This window comes from Lactuca saligna, chromosome 3 (assembly GCF_052625555.1).
Source record: "Lactuca saligna cultivar CGN05327 chromosome 3, ASM5262555v1, whole genome shotgun sequence".
NCBI lineage: Eukaryota > Viridiplantae > Streptophyta > Magnoliopsida > Asterales > Asteraceae > Lactuca > Lactuca saligna.
In genome coordinates, this window is record NC_136419.1 from 141,000,331 (window position 1) to 141,020,973 (window position 20,643).

The following is a 20,643-nucleotide window of genomic DNA, read 5'->3' on the forward strand; positions in this document are numbered from 1 at the left end:
TAACTGATTGTGTGTATCTTTCAAGCAAAGTATAATAGATTCATGAAAAACTGAATTTAAAAAAAAAATTAAAAAAAACAAAACTCCAATCAAATTTGAACAACAATATACAAAAATAAAAATTCCAAAATTCCAAAACAAAACAAGAATCACACCCACGATTCCAAAAATTTAAGCGCGGGTTCTCCCGTAGAGGTTCTGGTAGACAACCTTAGTTCGGCGCACAAGTATCAAACTTAAGATAAGCGCAATGATACAAAGTCCCGACATTATCATGAATGTCAAAAAGAAGCACACCGAGCCTTCACACTTGAGTGCGTCATCCGTGTCAAAAAGTTTGGTAAGAAAAGAAGAAGTGGAATTGGTAATTTGTTGGTGGCGCTGTGCTGCTTGTTTCTCGGCTTCAGAGTCGTAAATATAGCTGGCAATGACACCAGAGAACACTAGCGAACCCGCAGGGTTCGCTAGTGTTAGGAAATTGTACAGCGCTCCGAATTTTTTGAGTCCAAATAATTCGGAGGCTGTAGCGGGTACGATGGCCCAATGGGCCCCGTACCCTAATCCGATTAGAAGGGTACCGATGTACATTGCCCCAGGCCAACCCATGGCGAAGAATAAATGCCCGATTGCCATTATGGCTTGGGCAACTGCCATGGCTACGGGTCGGGGGTATGCGTAATCCCTGGAAAATGAAAAAAAAAATTATTAGAATTATCAAGGTTTTGGAATATTAGAGATCGCAATTTTAACGGTTTTCCTAAAATTGTTGATTTTGGTTGTGTTTTATCTTTAACGGATCAATAGTGCAAAAGAAAAGGTTAAATGATAGTAAAAGCAACATACTTTTATTCATTTATTTATTAAAGCATTTCCTACTTAACATTGTATTTTGAAGAAACAACTCAATTATAGAAATGTAATTTGAAGACAAAGTAATTATAACTACTATAATTAGGTAGATTTTTAAAGAAGTGCTCTAATGGGAGAAAAATTGAAAGTACAATTCTATAATTTGTTAAAAATTTCAAAATATGATGCACTAAAATTAAAAACCGAAAGTCCAATGCTACAATAGAAAAAAAAAACAAGTAGAATGGTATCATAAATAAATAAAGGAATGAAACTATGTTGCTATCTCTTGTATTTTTCTCATTATAAATCAATTTTCAAATACAAGACATGGCAATTTAACCCATTTTCCTAAAAATGGCTTGATGTTTTAACTCTCACAGATGAAACAGGTAAAAAAAAAAGGTCAAACTCAACATACTTTAATTCATTTACTATCATATCATCCTACTTTCATTTCCTTCTCTTCAAAATTATATTTTTAAAAATCTACCAACTACAACAATCTCATCCAAATAAAAAAACAATTTCTCGCTATCATGCTATAATTGAAGGTAAGAAAGCCTAGTTTGTAATAAAATAAAAAAAACAAAAGTAGAATGTTATAATAAACAGATAAATAAAAGTATATTTTTGTCATTGTATTTACCCGAAATCAAATACAAAAAACAACAACATACTTTAATGTATTTTCTTCACTATAGCATCCTACTTTCCTTTCTCCTCATTACATCATTTTTATTTTTATTTTAAATCTATCAACTATATAAAATACAATACTATATAAGGAGGTAGCTTTTCAAAGTAATTATAGTACAAACTATAATACACAAACAAACAAAAGTATTTATAACTTTATAAAGACATAATAAGTTGTATGTATACCTGACAATAATCTCTGAGAAATAGCCACCTCCAACACGACCCAAGAAGTTCCAAATACTGATCATGGAGACAAAAATATGCGTGTTATCATACCCTAAAGATTCACTCATCTGCCCTAAATTATCAATCACTGTTAACCCTGAACCAGATCCCAACAGAAGCGACCAAAAAATCAACCAGAAATCTGCCTTGATCAAAGCTTGTGTCAGATCAAAATCCTCCCCTCGATGTGGTCCTCTTCGCCTCTTAATCCTCACCGCTCCTTCTGCCGCTGCCTGAGCTAGCTTCGACTGTAGTTGCAGGATCCTCTTTTGTCGTTCTGATGCCGGAAGTAAATCGACTTCTCTCGGCTTCTCGTCTTCTAGTTCACTGAATATGATTTCGTTTGGATCGTGTTCGGATCTTTCGGGTTCTTTGTATTCTGATTCGGGTAGAAGAGATTCTTCGTTTGGGTTTGGGTTTGGGTTTCTCCGATCTGAAGAAAAGGTTAACCATAATGGAATTCCGATCGGAACTACTAACAGGACGAACAAAATCGCGGTGAAAATTTGGACTATTGTTTGGCTTAGATCGACTAAATCTTCGACGAGCATAACACCCATTAAGTAAGCGGCGAGAATGAGACAGATGCAGTAGATGAACGAGAAGCTTGATGCGTCTGATGTTCGGAGTTGTCTGTGACCTCCGACTGGTCTGACGATGAACATGAGGGAGATGACCACCATGGAAGGTCCGACGGCGACCATGAAGATAAGGGAAGCGCTATCTGGTGATTTGACTAACGCGTATATCTGGGTTAAGATTGCGCCGCCGAGACCTGCGAATCCCTTTAGGATTCCGACGACTGGGCCACGGCTTTTGGGGAAGTTTTGAACACATGAAACTAGTGCGACTGTGTTGAAGTATGTTTCGCCATTTGTTCCGATGAATATCAGAAGGCACATCTGCAAATCAACGTATCAACATATCAATATCACTAAAACGGTTTGATTTGTCTGAAAATTAATGAATACAAAAGCTAAATCACTTCGAAATGGATCAATTGAATGCATACCCAGAGAAATTCGTTTAATCGAACTCATGATCAACAAAATTTCGAATAAACAAAACAGAAATCAAATCAGGTTGAGTTATACTATTAAGCTTCTTCATGATAAAACCAAAAGGAAATGATTCATGATTGGATAGGTGATCAACGGAGTGGTCCACTGACACACGTCTCGTTGACTAGTGATTAAGACGATCGGAGAAATAATACTTACAACCCACAATGGCAACACCGGAGCTCTACCGGTGATGATGAGCCACACCCAACCATACCCAACAAAGTTCTGAACAGCACCAACAAGTAACAGAGCCCACAACGGCAATATCTCCGACATACTTCCGGCCAAAAACCCAACACTATCACCGAGATCCTTAGCTACACCCAATCTCGCAACCTGCTTCTGATTATAGTTCAATGAACTCTTGATCACCGGAGAAATACTTCCGAACAAGTAGCCGATTCCGGCGCACGATTGAATCCACATTGCCGCCACAAAAACAAGCCATCTGTTGTTGAAGAAAGTGAGGATCAAATCCTTGACCCGACCCATTTTTGTGAATCCAGAGAGAATGGATGTTGGTGTTGTAGTTTTCCGATTTCCAATATCGGGAAGTGAAGATCTGTGTGATCAAAACAGACTTTTTGTGATGAATTCAGGATGTAGATTGCTTTGCTGTCAACACTGTCCTTTTCTAATTTTTAAATATTTTTTTGTGTGTTTGGCAGGATATTGGAAAAAAAATACGAAATGCCTTTTTTTTTTTTTTTTTAAAATCTGTCAACATTGGTTTTGCTACTATTTTAAATGATAACTATTTGTTTGGCGGTATATCCATGTTTTATTTTTATAAAATTGCAAAAAATGGTTTGATCACTTAAATATATATGGTTTTGGTTTAAAAATATTTGGTGGTATAGTATTAGTTTAATTTTAGATATTTTATCAAGTTTTGATCTTTATCTAGTTAATTTTAACGGTTTGGTTGCTAAGCTTATTAAATTGATAATTTTATTCTTATGAACCGAATATGCAATTGTGTCTTTTTAGTTTTTTACTAATTTATAAAAACAATTTATGCATATTTTCTTTTTAATTTTATTGAATTATAATGTATAAATAAATATTATTTTTAATATATAATATTTGTTGGAATAGATGTTAAATGTTGTAATTAATTTGTATAATTTTGAAAATAATAACAAAGTTTTTTAGAATGGCCTTCAAAAGCTAAAATAGTTAGAAAAAAATTAAAAGGGTGAGATAAATAATTAATTAATTTATTATTGGTTAATAAATTAATTAGAAACGTGTTGATACTTGTTGGAATATATATATATATATATATATATATATATATATATATATATATATATATATATATATATATATATATATATATATATATATATATAATAAGGCTGGCTTATTAACAATTACATGTTAAGTTAGCTTGAAATGTGGAAATGTGACCTCTCTTTTGCATTGTCATTGGCTCGCCACCTCCATCTTCCAATCAAATAATCATTTTCTTATTCTTATCTTTATATGTTGTCCACGCCACCTTTTTAATCATGAAATTGTCAACGATTATGCTTATGTTTTCGGAGCACATGCGCTTCCAATCGAAGATGAAGGGTAGCGAAGGCTTCTAAAATCTCGTACCTACATCTCCGCATACTAAGTGATTGTCGTTGTAACCCTTCATCACTTTCCAAAATTAAGACTTCAGTTTCTCGTTTCCTTATAAATTATTTTGTCAACTTCCAAAATTGAACCCTCAATTTCCCGTTTTCCTTATACACTTTTGGTGGAAGAAGCAACTATGAACTCGATCTTTTGTGTTGTGTACATCTATGTTATATGTTTCTTTATTTGTTCTCCTATGAGCACAATTTTTCTTCCCCTCAACTTAAGGACGCAACCCAATCAAAGAAGCCACCAAGATGAACGATGGATGAGGCATAATACATAATCAATAATGGAGGAGATGGAGGGCTTCTTGTGAATTTTATGAAATTTCTAACTTTCTCAAAAAATGCTCATTCATGGCTAAAAAGGGTAATGGTTTTTATTTTTAACAATGTGATTTCTTTTGTTTTTAGTGATGAATGAATGGACCGAAAGGAGCTTGAATTAAGTGTTATTGGATGAATCAACTGCAAACATGTTAAATGGTTTGAATTAAGTGTTAGTGAACTAATATCTCTTTTTTGCAGGAAAGTGAAGAGACATTGAGGTACGAGAAGTTTCACTGGTGGAATTAACTGGTTGAATCAACTGCAAACATGTTAAATGGTTTGATTCATGTACGATGCATCTTCACCCAACAAAGGAATGTCACTTTTCTTGATACTGAAGTAGAGTTGTACATAAGGGAGGAAAGTAACATCATCATATCACTTATCTTTAAGGTGTAAGCAGCATACTCATTCATTTCCTATTTTTTTATTGTTTTCCCTTTGTAAGGTCAAACCTTATAATCTCACGTGTCAAACCTATGTCACGTTTACTTCCTAATCAGCGCCATCAGCCTCTGACAAGCTTCTCACTGCAGTGCGACTTTACTTTTCATACAAGTTTCTGATTTGTTATCTTAGTGATAGGATCCTTTTGTATAGTATATATATCTATTATAAAAGGTAGTTATCTTTGTATTCATATCCCTAATATGTTGGGATTTGATTCTAGAATAGTTGTAAACCTAGTGTATAAGTTACAGTGGGTTATGATGTAAATCATTGCTTTGCGTGTTCTTTCTTTGTGAGAGATTTCGTAATCGAAATTGGTTTGATTAATTATACTTTTGTTCCCGTTTCTTTCTCATTGCTTGATATATTCAATGTTAATTACAATCCTTCAATTGGTATATGAGTAGGTTTCTTGTTATCATGCAATGTCTACATAGTCTTCATTTGAATCCAAAATCTTTACTCGTACTACATTAGGGAACAATATTCCTCCTTTTGATAAAAAGAACTTTTCTATGTGAAGAGCAGAGCCATGGTTGTTCTTGAAACCATGGATCATAATATGATGGACATCATTGAAAAAGTTCTATATTCCAACGAATGATGAAACCATAAATGGTGTTAAAATTAGTGTTATAAAGAATACTCATAAACATCTCTTTAGTGAAGAAGACAAACAATTATTCAATCTCGATGTTCGTGCTCATGCTGCCATTAGTAACTCTCTTCCTTCTAATCTCTACCACCTTGTTTGGAACCGTGTTTCAGCAAAGGAGATGATGGACACGCTGACTGTGGCATATGAAGCAACTAAAGAAGTAAAGGAAACTAGGGAAATCAAACTTAACAGGAAGTATGAAAACTTATTTGCTAAAAGGAATGAATCTCTTACTCAAACCTTTAGTCTTTTTAATTGTTTGATTAATGACATGAGGAGATTTGATATAAGCATGTATCTATTTTGGTTTTAAAGTTTCAAGATTCTCTTGATGATAAGTGGAAACATCATGTGGATGTTCGCAAAACCAGTAAGAAAATTAACTCCATGGATCTTCACAGTTTGTATGGCAATCTAAGTTTTTTTGAAGAAAAGAAAGTCCCGAGGAAAGAGATTATGATAGACCTCTTTAAAGAGAATTCTTCAGCACTTTTCTCATGAATGTCAAGTTTTGTTTCTGAAAGTGATAGTGAAAAATCAGAAACTACTGATTCAGAAGAAGAATATCATTTTGACCTTTACTCAAATGTTGTCGTGATTATGAAGCATTATGAGAAGTCGTACAATAATAAGTTTGGAGGGCTAAGTGTCACACCCCATGTAACACTGTAATTTCAAACCAATTTTTCCATTTTTAATTTCATAAAACACATGTCATTTTAAATAAACACTATTTAATAGTCAACAAAGTTTTTAAAACATTATCAAAATCCAGGATCCTCATTCATGACTCTTTTCTCTTGCGTGTACAATCAAGCCGCAGCCTTCCCGCAATCCTGATAAGAACCTGAAACACATAACACATAACACGGTAAGCACGAAGCTTAGTGAGTTTCCCTAAAATACCACATACACATATTAGCCACTCGAGGCTATAACTCTGTAGGACCCTCCGTTACGATGTGTCTTAATGGGACCCTTTAGTCCCATAGCTCGTTAGACCCTCTGGTCCAGTCTAGCTCGTTGGACCCTCCGGTCCAGTCTGGTTGAGGACCCTCTAGCCTCATAAATCGTTGGACCCTCTGGTCCGGCCTGTAAAACTCCGCACGACATAAATCACAAAGAAATAATGCACAACATAACACATAAAGTAAGATAACATAACACTCAATGTAAACACATAAGACCTTCCGGTCACACATAACTACCACTCAAGTTAAAGAATAGTGAGAAGACTCAGCTCGGTTGACGAACAACCTCTATAACGCTGCTGCTAGGCACCGGCCACTAACTCTGTACCAAACCCACAATTATCTCAATTAGAACTAAGTCCAAACTCTCACTCATTGGGTCTAGAGGTTGATCAATTACCAACTCGTCAATGCCCTAAACCCATTCACCAAGGCCCAATAATAAATGGGCCCTCTCAAGGCCCAATTCTCAAACTAAATGACAGGCCCAACATTAGATAAACTCACCAAGCCCACTAAAGGCCCACTTTGCTAAACTGGGCCCACTCCCTCCAATAGGCCTCACCCCAAGCCTAAATATATCATTGACCCATACCTTCATACTATTGATAGCCTAATAGCCCAAGGCATGGCCCATAGCATGGACCAAAATACAAAGTCCAACACAGACAAGTTACGCGGGGTGTACACCGGTGAACGCCAAGCATACCGACTCGCTGGGAACTACGTCAGGCGTACCTGCACGTACACTCAGCATAACCTTCCTGATAAGCCTTTTTTCCATTAAGTACTTATTACTTCATTCCAGAGGCTACAAACTCAGATCCAGGTCCTTATCATCCTCTTAATCCTTAAAGTCATAATCTTGGTGACTTGCAATCCACCAAATAATCTCAAACTCAAAAGGCAACAACATACTTTCATAACAAGAGCTAGATATCATGCATGAACTTATGAGGGCCATCAAGATTGAAACTTTACTGCTTAGGGACCCTTTTAGCTATAAGGGTGGCAACCCTAAGCTCAAAAACGAGATTCCAAGATAAAGGTTCAAACTTGGGACCAAAACAACCCTGAAACTACACTACACAAGATCTATGCATTCTTAAATAAAGTTATGAACTTTATACCTCAAAAGAGCTCCAAATGATGATTTTATTCCAGATCCATGAGCTCCAAACTCCCAAGTTCTTCCTGGCCAACTTCCTCTTTTGCAAATCCGAAGCTTACACCACCAAATGAACCTCTTGAAGACCAAATCTCCCAAAGGAAGAAAATATGGGGCGTTTAAGGGATTCTCTGAGGTTGGGGAACAAACATGGAGGCTAGGGTTCAAACCATAATTTTCTATATATAGTGGCACACCCTACATTTAGGGTTTCTAGAGTCTGGGCGTACCTCCTGTACGCTGGGCGTACGCCAAGGAGCACCCGCGACCATTTCTCTTATACATTGGGCATAACCCAACATCACGTTGGGCGCACCCACACGCTTCCATTTCACATGTACGGCCTTTCATGCCAACTTTTCTCCTTAAGGGACCATTTATGTCAAAAAACCTCCAAGTGTCATATCTTCCTCACCTGATGTCCGTTTTCGGTGAACGTTATATCCACGAAAAGGTAACAAGAAGCTCTACACTTCTATCAACTTTATATATCCTAGAGCCCACTCAAGCCCATATCCAAAATTTATGAAAAGCCCAAACCAACACCTGTCGATACCTTTGGGACCTAAAGCACAACCCGAACCCTTTTCTTACACAATACACCCTATCCATATCCAGGAAGGCCTAAACATTTCTCCTTCAAAATCTCGAAACCTTCTCATATTCAGGTTATGGTCCACGAGCCTTAAATCACAAAACAATATGGAACTGGATGTTACACCCCCAAACTGGAATGGCGGAAACGTTCGGGGATGGAGGACGTCATGTATAATGTCACAACAATTGAATAATAGTAATCAAAGCAACAACCACCATTGTATTAATAATATAGTGTTTGTATTGTATTCGAATCACATATGATTGACTCGAAAGTAATTTACAAAATAAAGACTTGAAGCTACTATGCTCCGTCTTCTAGAACCTACATGAATACTTGTCTACTAGTGTCCTGAGAATACAAGTGGTTTTGAAGGTCTCAACATTAAATTTGGTGAGTTCATAAGCATTTGTTTTAGAAAGCATGGTCTTTGTTCCTTGAAAACCTTAGTATGTTCTTCCAGAAAATCCTATATTTTATGATATGATGTAAAGTAAGAAATGTGTCCCATGATAGTTCCTTTTATGAGTACTTAGTGTATACAAGTTTTATACAATTTGGATAAAACAAACAATCAAATGTGTGGTTATGCCCTAAGCCCACAACCAAACAAGGAACAGGAAATAAGGCGGAAATCACACATTCCATTGTCGGTCGGATCTCATTATATATAACCCTAACGCATTCACTAGGTACTTATAGAGTTAACTGTAATGGTTCTTTTTGAAATGTAAGTATATCTTTCGAGAAAATCATGTATATTATGATGTAATAAAATGTAAGTTCTGTTATCTTGTTCTTGGAAAAGTAATGTAATACAGTTGTATCTACAATGCAACCCTTTTTGTGTGCCTGCACTTTGTTATATGCTCTTTCAGAAAGTATGTTTCGTACTAGAAAATAGTGTATTGTGCTTGTGTATAGTGACCTGACCCATACCTGTTTCCCCTATGATTACTTAGTGTATACATGTCATATATAACCAAGATCGAATAGGTAGTAAACTGTGTGAATCTTCTCTATGCACATAACCAAACAAGGAATAGGAAATGAAGTGAAAATCACCCATCCTACTACATATGAGACCCTATAATATAAATAACCTTTAACGCATAACTTAAGGAATCATAGTGTTATCATTATAGTTCCCGTCTGATTTGTATGTTCACGTTACTTGTAAAACAGTGTGGTCTTATTATTAGAGTAAAACCTATGAAGTGGTGTTAATCCCGTAAACATCGTTTAGTTGATACTATTGTGAGTATCATATAATCGTACTAAAAGACTAGTGACCTCTACCATGTTCTTCAGGCGTTAGAATGTTATGACGTTTGTTACCCCAGGCTTGCTGGCCTAGCTATTGCAAGCATATCAAGTGCGGGATTCTCAGTCTCGTATAGATCTATACACAAACTCATGATCTCCCTCCAAGAGACTTTGGTTATAATTAGTAGGATTTGAACCTGTACCCTGGTGGGTACAATGAAGTAGTGCCTCACAACCTTGTATTAACTAGTTTACGTGTAGTGTTATACTGTTCTCATGTATTTGTAACCGTTTGTATTATCTTGTAGTAGTGTACTTTGTAATTCAAAATAATTATACTTAAATAATTATTTAGTTATGTAGCCATGTTCTTAGTAAAATAGAGTAGTGTTCATGTATTTCTTGAATCTTGTAAAATAGTGTAGTGATGCACAAACTATACCTATTATAGTTTAAATGCAAGCTTTGTATTGAATTGGAAACCTTTACAATTTAACAATGTATAAGAAAATGGTAAGAGACTTATGAAAAATACCCTTTTGCTCGATGTATTACAAAAGGGTTGTAAATTTAACGAATAATATTTTATATTCATATATATTCACAACATATATAAATAAGAATTAAAAGACAGTTGAACAAATAATTCTATCATGAACCCACAACCAGACAAGGAACAAGATTTAGGACGGAATTGTCAATTCTAATTATGTTGAACCTTATATATATATATATATATATATATATATATATATATATATATATATATATATATATATATATATATATATACGATTTGATAAAATATAATTACTAAATCAGTTTGAAATAATTGCAAATGTTTTAAAACAATTTTGAAATCGTTTAGACACAAGAGTACTTGTGTTTTACTTGTATTCCCCCTTAAAAATAGTGAAAACGTAGGGGTATGAACTCACCTCTAGTGCGTGTTCTTGATCGTACTTGAAGTGATCGCAAATGCTCCTCGGGTTAGAATAAGTGATAAAAATCGTATCCTAAAAATAATTATATATGACGTCGTATTGAAATTAATAAGATAATTTAATTAATAATTTAAAGTATTAGACATCACTAAATTATGTAAAAAATACTTACAAAATTTATTAGGAATTATTTGGAGTTGATCTTGGTGTGCTTGGATGGAATATGAATATTTGAAGATGTGCTTGGCGTTCTTGAGGGAAACTTGAAGATATGAAGGAGAATATGAATGTTCTTGAAGGGATTATGAAGGTTTGAAGATTCTGGGTAAGGATTCTATGAATTTATGGTGTTCACGGATGATAGTTGAGAGCAAAAAGTGGAAGTGTTTTCGGATGGCAATGTGAGAAATGAAGTTGTTTTCGGATACACACTTATGTATAGGGGATGTTTACGGTTCAAGATTGGCAAAGGCCTTATTTTATGGTTTTATAATGGGCCCTTATTGAGTTTTTGGCCAAAAGGTGAGTATTCTCGGATTAGACAAACCGTAAACACCATTTTGATTCAAAATCCAAACAGTGAACACCTTTAAACTTATTCCCCAAACCATAAACACCTTTATTGAATTGATTTCCAACCGTAAACACCTTTAAACTTATTTGTCTGGCCGTAAATCCCTTGATCTTTAAACCCCAGGCTGTGAACACATATATTGAGTGTTTATTTATGGTTTAAACCTTAGACATTTAACCTATGTTAATTTTTACTAGCTTACATTAGGTTAGGTTTGAAACCATACATAGTTACTAGATTATAAACAAGCCCTAAAGACTATAGTAGATACAATGCAACAAGGATTGCGATGTAGTTTCACTTGTGCTTGGTTAGGTTTTAGGCTTTACTGGGTCTAAAATTTTGAGTTTTTACATCATCCCCCCGTTAGAGGGAATTTCCTACCGAAATTCGAATCCTAAGTGGTTACTCATGAACTAAGGAGAGAGGTGAGTACTTATGTTCCATATGATCTTCTTGTTCCCATGTGAATTCTGATCATCGCTTGGCATTCTAGTGGATCTTCACTATCGCGTCTGCTATTTCCATTGGTAGGGAGTGTATGGGTTCAATTTACTTGCCTATGTTCATCCGAATGGTAGCATGTACACTCGTAGTCTTGGGTAGCTTTTGTCCTAAAGTTCATGGTAGGACTCATACCTGGTTCATCTATTATCGCCTCGTGTATACAAGTCGTATATAATTAAGATTGACAAGATGGTCAGATGGGTGACTCTGTCCCAAGTCAACCACACAAGGAACAGGAGATAGAGCGGAAACACACATCCTAGGTCCATAGAATCTTAATTATATACCATCCTCGTGTATACACTCAATAGTGATAGGTTAACCGTATTGGTCCTTAGCCTCTGTGCTTGAACTTAACATGTTGTACATGCGGTATTCCCGAAAGGTCTGCGGGGAATATTTCGGGAGGGTTTCAGAAGGTATGGTACTCCTCAAATCAGTACTTCAGGGGTTTGAAACAAGAGAAAATTTTGAGGTTTGTATTCGGGTTGTCGTTATGAGTGATGTGAATTTCGTTAGTCAGTTGGTTAAGGCGAAGGGTCATTCCGATAACACATGCGATTGGTATGGTGAGAACCGAGCCAATCCATGTCGGATGATGACGTCCGAACTTCTTAGTGACACATGTGTTAAGTCGATTCCGAAGAAGTGTTTGCTAGGGCGATAGTGAATCTATGTGTATGTTTCTAGTGCTTTCAGTTTTAACCTTGTTATTACTACTGTGAACGTTTTGTATTGCGTTAAGAAAATACTAGTAGTAAGAGTGCTCTGATAGGTAGTGATGATACTTCATGTTATGATCCCCACCAGGTCCGTCTATAATCGCTTGGTGTCTACAAGTCATATATAATTAGGGCTGAGAAGACAGTCGACTAAGTGACTCTACCCTAAATCCATAATCAAACAAGAAAGGGGAAATAAGGCAGAATCGCGCACTCTAAGTCTGTGGGTTCTTAATTATATATGACCCTAGTGTATACACTAACCCATCGTAGTTTATCTGCAAGGATCTGTAGTTTTTATATAGGTGTTGTAGTTTGTTCAGACGAGAGAGAAATTTATGATTACAATTTAGGTGTTGACCGTTTTCGTAAAAACATTTAAATTTTTATTGTGGAAAACTTACCGTTGTCTATAGCTGGTTCCGGAAGAGTCTCGCTTGCGTTGATCATTAGCACTCTTTGATTGATTCTAGAGTTTTGTGTTATTGGACAGTTCCTCTTGTAGTGTCATGTTTTGCCACACCCATAATAGGCCTGGCTTACTCCAGTGCATGGGACCTGGGAGATTTGTTGTGTCGGTGCCCTGCAGAAACGAGCAGTGTATTCCTTCCTGAGACAATTCTTGGAATTCAACTCTTGGTTCCCTCTAGTATGATGGAAACTACACTTGTTACACTTCAGGAGGGTTCTGACATATTGTATGACCGGTGTTGGAGTGGTAGGTATTGTAACAGCATGAACCGCAACAATTTGTTGTCCTTCCAAGGGTTCTTGAGTTGGTTGCCTCTTTTTCTTGTTCTTGGACTTTTGCTGATCATCGTCCCCTTTCTTTGGCTTGGGAGTAGGAGTCATCAAGCCTTGGCGGACTCCATGGTCCACCAAAGTTTGAGCCAGACGTTTGACACTGTCAAACCTGAGGGGGTTTCGCCACTATCATATTTCCTTGGATGGGAGAAGATAGTCCCCAAATGTATCTATCTATCTTCTTGCTCTTTGGGGTTACCATCTCGGGGCAGAGTGTCGCTAAATCATTGAATATATTAGTGTATGCTACTATGTCTGAGCCTGCCATGGTCCACAGCTCTTGCTCCAGTTTGTGTATTTTGCCCCTCGGGCAGTATTCTTCTATCATCATCTCCTTAAGATTTTCCCAGCCCATCACGTTTGCCACTGGTAGGGTCAGTGATTTGACATGGCTATTCCACCATGACAGGGCCCTGTCAAAGTAGGTACATGCAACAAACTTGACTTTGCTCCCTTTTGGGTAGGCACATATCTTGAAGACGGACTCTGTTTTCTCGAACCATCGTATTAGAGCAATGACTCCCCCACTTCCATTAAAGGATTTGGGTTCGCAATTCATGAAGTCTTTGTTCGAACACTCTCTTGTGCGTCCGTGGATTTCTCCATGGTTAGAGTTGTTAGTACCACTACCCGCCCCGCTGGCACCACTTATGTGGATTTGAGTCATGACAACTGTCACTGCGGCTGTTACTGCAACCTAAAAGATAACCATATCATATTGTGGAGGTGGTGGCAGTGGTGTTGGTAGTGTGTTGTTTTTGTTTCTGTTCGACTTCTTCGTTGGCATCTTTTTGCCATAAGGTTTAAAAGATGAAACGGTGGTAAGCCTTTAGTAGTGGTTACAAGTTGAATGATTATTTGAATCTAAGTTATCTTAGTTCTTAGTGAGTTATGTTCTGACTTTTATAGTGTTTTGAAAACTATTCATAACAGAGGTTTATGCAAAATAGACTTATGAATTCTTGATAGTGACCACCTTGTAAATGAAAGTTCGCGACCTGTTTTACTGTTACTAGTTGTTATGAAAGAGGCGATAAGCCTAACACATAGTGTGAGCAGTGTAATTACTAACTTACTAGGTTATATTTGTTTACTAGTTATTAGTGCAACGAGTAAGGTGCTCTGTCGCATGATCTGTGAATGATTCCTTCTCGGAATCCTCTCCGGAAACCTCTTCTTGCTCTTCCTTGTCTCTTCTATTGACTGATTCAGTGTAGTAGCTATACCTAGCTATGTTGTTGGTGCGAGAATGAGAATACCTAAAGAATCTATGAGACTAATGGAAACAATTCTACCGAAAATTTTTTGGTGATCCTCACCGAGCCTCCTATAATTATACGCAACGTATACAAGTCATATATAACCAAGATCAAATAGACCTTCGAATAAGTGATCCTACTCTAAGACCACAAATTCTAAGTCTATAAAATCTCAATTATATATAACCCTGGGAGCATACACTTTGCAATTACAGACCTGCCAGTAAGGGTCTTTTAGCTTTCACATAAGTTAGTTATAGTGCCTAAAATACTCTCTTAGTATCTTAATTGTACGATTGATTCTAAATCTTTTTGGTGTATGAACCTGGTAAGATTTTTTTAGACTTGTTGTTATTATATAGAATCCTAAAATACTTCTATAGTATTTTAACTTTATGGTTTGTTCTGTAGATCCTTTGTATGTAAATTTGGTAAGTTTTAGACTCGTTTTAACACCACTATTACTCCCAAACACATGTTGGTCGTATCTCAAATTAATATAGTTGATCAGGATATATTTATCCCAGATATGATTACATAACTGTCTAGGTATGACTATAGTATCCAACATCTAAATACTTATGTTTTGTTCTTCTTGTGATGCATGTTCTAGTATGTATGCTTCTTTGTATACTTTTCATAAAATACTTATATTTTTAAAGTATACTTGTAGCCAGAGCACTTCGGCCCCATTGTATTTATAGTTGTATATGTTGAATCAAGAAAGTGATCCTCTTAAACATGTCAATCTGAAGTCATCCTAGGTCAACTCTTCAACTGCATTGAATCTTCTCTTCAACCTACAAAGTCTTTGCTACCGCAACGTCTTTTGAAGATGTCATCTGCAACCTTCTCCTCCACAATGAAGACATAGTTACATTATATTTTGGAATAAATTATTAATTGGGTTTATTTGGATGTTAACAGCTTGATAATCTGTCAGCCAGCAACCCGGGATTTATTCACGGGACTTCAGCAATGCGAGGTGAGTCCTCTTCCAGTAGGAACAGGTCTAAGGCACCAAGGTCAGCCCGTATGTGAGATATGTTTGTAGTTGAGTGTGGGCAGGGCCTGTATCTCATTATTACCAGAGTATATATATATATATATATATATATATATATATAAATATATATATATATATATAAATATATATATATATATATATATATATATATATATATATATATATATATATCCGTCAGATTGTTGGATTGCTATACATGTTTTCTGTGTGATACTTGTATGTTTTGTTTATGTATGTGAGTGTGGGTGGGCCCGTATCTCATTATTATTCAAGTGTGGGCGGGGCACGCATCTCATCATTACTTGAGTATGGTTATTTCTATGATGGTAGATTGTGTACTTGTTGTCTATGTAATGCTTGTATGTTCTATTTATGTATATGAGTATGGGTGGGGCCCGCATCTCGTAGTCAGCGGAGTGTGGGTGGGGCCCGTATCCCCTAGTCAGCGGAGTATGGGCGGGGCCCATATCTCCTAGTCAGCGGAGTGTGGTCGGGTCCTGTATCTCCTAGTCAGAGGAGTGTGGGAGGGGCTCGTATCTCCTAGCCAGCGAAGTGTAGGCGGGACCCATATCTCCTAGTCAGCGGAGTGTGGGCAGGGCCCGTATCTCCTAGTCAAAGGATTGTGGGCAGGGCCCGTATCTCTTAGTCTGTGAAGTGTAGGCGGGGCCTGTATCTCCTAGTCAGCGGAGTGTGGGTGAGACTGCATCTCCTATTTAGCGGAGTGTGGGCGAGGCCCGTATCTCCTAGTCAGCGGAGTGTGGGCGGGGCTCGTATCTCCTAGTTAGTGGAGTGTGGGTAGGGCCCGTATCTCTTAGAGTGTGGGTGGGGCCCATATCTCTCAGTAGCATGTTTATGTATATGATATGTGGTAGCTTGGGGAGATTCACTAAGATTCGTGGTTATGGTTTTTAGTTTTGGTTTCAGGTACTTCTGCTTTCAAAAGAGGAGCTCGGGATGATTGTAGTGCACAGACCATCTGTTCAGTCTGGGATGTTTCTACTCTAATATTTTTGACAGTTGTTATGATAATTTGAGATACACTTTTTATGATTTTTATATGATGTTCGATGACTGTGGTTTTTTTATTAAATTAAAAGAAATTTTTTTAGACTGTATTTTTGGAATGTTACAAGTTGGTATTAGAGCCTTGGTTTGAGGGATTCAGGGACGCTTGCGGGTATGTTTGAACTTAAACTAAGGATTTGTATAGATGTTTTCAAAAGAAAAAACAATGTTTATAAAAAGGATTTTGAGAAAGAAAGGAGTTTTAGAAAAAGAAAAAATTTAATTTTGGAAAACAGAGAAAAGGGTGTGATGTATGCAATCAGTCGAGCTCAAGTAAGTACCCCCAAATTACCCATACAAGTTTATGTTATGATATATGTACCAGCTTATTGAGAACTATATGCTAGTGTAGATTAGTCAGTATGATAGCGAGATTAGTATATGCTTGATTATGCGTACTTAATGCCCGAATGTTGCTTGCTTTGTGCTTTTAGGAGTTCTAGTTGTTTTTCACTAACTAGTAAACGAATATGTTAAGTTACATATTTCAAGGACTAAATAGTTTCAGAAGGTTAGGTCTAGCTCTATTTCGTAGCTCTTGTTTGAGTCCAACCATTGTAGAGCAGGATCTCTCATTCGAAGAATTATCTAGTATGAGTAATATGTGATAGTATTCACGAGCTAGTTAGAGAAAGAAAGCAAGGACTTCTTATGCAGCTGATGGCGGAGAGTGGGTTGGTGATTACCCTAGGGCAAGCCAAGGATGAAAGTAGCAAAGAGCAGTAGCAGTAGAAGGGACTTGGTGGAGTCAAGGCAGTTCTTGAATAAACTACGGATAGATGTCGAATGTAGTATGAGCCCATACTACTGAAAGCAAAAGATCCGTACTCGAATCATGGAAGGCTGAGATAAGACGAGGGGACTTGTAGTGTGTGAGGTAGTAGTGACTATCTCATCTGTTATGTGCTTAGGGTAAAATGACCATTTTACCCCTAACCAAGTTTAAACCAAGACTGAGGCCCAACATCATAAACCACAAAGGCCCAAAACCAAATGATCCTCCAAGGCCCACTTATGGTCCAATTTTCCAAATTATGCCCAAACCCTATATGGTCCTTACCCTAAGGCCCAATAATTTTTTATAGTCCAAACTTTTAGCCCAATACTTGATTTCAGATGTCCCACTAAGGTCCAAATCAGCTAGGTCCAAATGAATAACCCAACCGAAGCCTAAACCTCTAAAGCCCAACAGACTGAATACGCAGGACGTACCCAGCTGTATGCTAAGCATACTTGCTCCTTGGCATGTACACTGTGTGTACAGACTTGTATGCCTAGCATACTCATCCATTAAGCCAAATTTTCCATTAACCTCTTAATGCTTAAATCTAAAGGTCCAAACCACAGATCTGAGTCCCTAGAAGTGTTTAGAACCATAAAGCCACTGACTTTGTGACTTTGCATGCCCTAAAAGGTCCCAACTTCGTAATTTACAATTCTACTTCTATTAAATGAACTCATACTCATGCATGGTGGATTCTAATCAATAAAGGTGTCAACTTTGTGAATCTAGGACCATAGAAACACCAATAGTGGCAACTCTAAGCCCTTGTAGTGGTATCAAACCAGTAGATCTCATCCATGGGGCCAATAAGGGTCCAAAACTTAAAAAAGGAAGATCTAAGCTTCTAAAGAACAAGTTTAAAGCTTTATACCTTAAACATGCTAGAAATGGTGTAGATAATCCAGATGTGCAAGCTCTTCCTTGATCCACCACCTTGCACCAATCTTCTCCTTCTTGAAAATACACCAAAATAGACATTATAAGCTTAAAATTCAAAAAAGAGGCTTAGGGATTCGCGTATAGGGATAGGAGGATAGAGGAGGCTAAGAAATCAGGGATTCATGGTCCATAATTATGTTCATATATTGTCCAACCCCGAGAATTAGGGTTTCTAAATGTGACATCCCCATTTTCATGGCCAGAAAAGACCAGTTTTGTTTATGCTTTATAAAAATTAGAGTACATCTTTTAATAAAAATGTTGTAGAATTTGTTCCTAGAAAAACATGATAAATATGTTATCAAAGCATTTCTGAAGAAATGTATTTTTATCCATTTTAAACATTTGGGATGTCATCGTCAATACAGAAACATAAGCATAAACAGAACTTAAATTCATTTACACTAGTGATCTACATCTCTTTTAAATCCCTCAGTGTCAAGTAGCTTTATATCGACACATGTGATACAATGTGATACAAATAAGCTTAAGTGGGTCAGGTTGGGAAACCTGGTGAGTACATAGGGTTTTCAACCCACAATAATATAAATATCATGATGAACATCAAACAATCAACCCAATTACCCATCCCATTGTCTTGTTTACTCTTAAGGATCTACCCTAAGATTCAGTTATTCCTCGTTCATTCATTCCTAAGGAGTATCCTAAGGAATCAACACTAAGTCTACATAGTCGCCAAGGTTTATCTCGTTTATTGACATTATTGTTTTCGAGAGTCCACTCATAATACTTGTAAATGGGTTTTTAGAGTATACTGGGTGAACACATCGTTCACAATGCCTACAGGTTGTAAGTCTGCTAGTTCTTCACTAGACTGTCTAGAATAGTCCGTGGTTGTCATCCATACTCTGCTAGATGAAGGGGTCATCGCTTGCGTCATCGTTTGGCTCATCGTTTTGGTTCATCGCTTTGGCTCATCGTTTTGGCTCATCGATTTACCGCATCGCCTAGGTCATCGCTTTGCACCATATTTTATCACTCATATATCATCGCTCATCATTCATCTCATCTCTCATCACTCATCATTTATCTCATCTTTCATCGCTCATAATTTATCTCACATGTAATCAACCCATGTTTTACGCAACACATTTTGTAGATATAAAATATATATACAGTTTAGATCATTTAAAACATGTATAAAACATTTCATCTAGCATAGACAGCAAGTATTGATACAGTATACACACATAGCATGTAATTTATATAAAACACTTCATATCTATGTGTAAGATGAAAGTAAATATGCACCCACAACATGTAATTTATATTAAATACTTCATATCTATGTGTAAGATGAAAGTAACTATGCACTCACAACACTTAATTTATATTAAATACCTCATATCTATGTGTAAGATGAAAGGGACCTTGCACTCACTTGTTAAAGTGATGAATCCAAACTCGGGCAGCGCTTCACTTCTAACGATTTTATTTTCCTTCGACGAAACCTAGCATTATTATCACTAAGTTTTAGTCTAATCTTTATTGTGACCAATTATTAGTCTAGATTCATCATTAAATAAAAGTCTACTTTCATGGTCTATCAAGTAAGGAACAACCAGGTAGGATTATATCGGAGGTAGGGTCCGTTTGGTATACAAAGTATACTGTTTGGAAATCCCACTTTAAACACCTCACTAAATCACAGTCTAGACATCATTCCCATAAGTAGATCAATCAGTATAACGACTTTGAATCACTGATAAATCTTATTTCTTGGTTCATAATAACGATATTATATTTAAATATAAGCTATATTTAAAGTATGGTAGGCTTATTTCACTTATAGTGGGTTTTAATAAAAATCGGGCTTCGCTGGAGCAACATTTCCGAGCTGAAAAGCTCTTTTTCTTGGAACCATTGGGAGCTATGGGGCTTCCTTCTCGTGCTAGGGAGGTACCCTAGGCTTTAAGGGTTCCGGGGAGTTAGAGAGAAGTTTGAGAGAGAAATAAAGACTTATGGTGTGAAGAAAATATGAAGGATTCATCCTTTATTTATAAAGATTTTATCGTAGAGTAGCCCCTAAGCTTCGTCCGTATATTCTGCATACAAGCTCTGTTTTCTACATTATTTATATTCACG

The 20,643-nt window shown here is 36.7% G+C and overlaps 1 protein-coding gene across 2 annotated transcripts; it reads right to left on the bottom strand.

Moving 5' to 3' along the window:
• Positions 1-68: 68 nt before the first annotated feature.
• LOC145037314 (protein NUCLEAR FUSION DEFECTIVE 4-like) lies at positions 69-3,451 on the bottom strand. Of its 2 annotated transcripts, none has more exons than XM_078985949.1 (3): positions 2,997-3,451; positions 1,735-2,678; positions 69-682 (listed from the first exon to the last, which is right to left on the bottom strand). In XM_078985949.1, exons 1-3 carry the CDS (start codon positions 3,330-3,332, stop codon positions 172-174), a joined length of 1,791 nt encoding a protein of 596 aa, XP_078842075.1. In that variant the 5' UTR covers positions 3,333-3,451; the 3' UTR covers positions 69-171. The 2 variants fall into 2 exon arrangements, with proteins under 2 accessions (XP_078842075.1, XP_078842076.1); XM_078985950.1 differs by lacking the exon at positions 2,997-3,451 and adding an exon at positions 2,789-2,989.
• Positions 3,452-20,643: the final 17,192 nt, after the last annotated feature.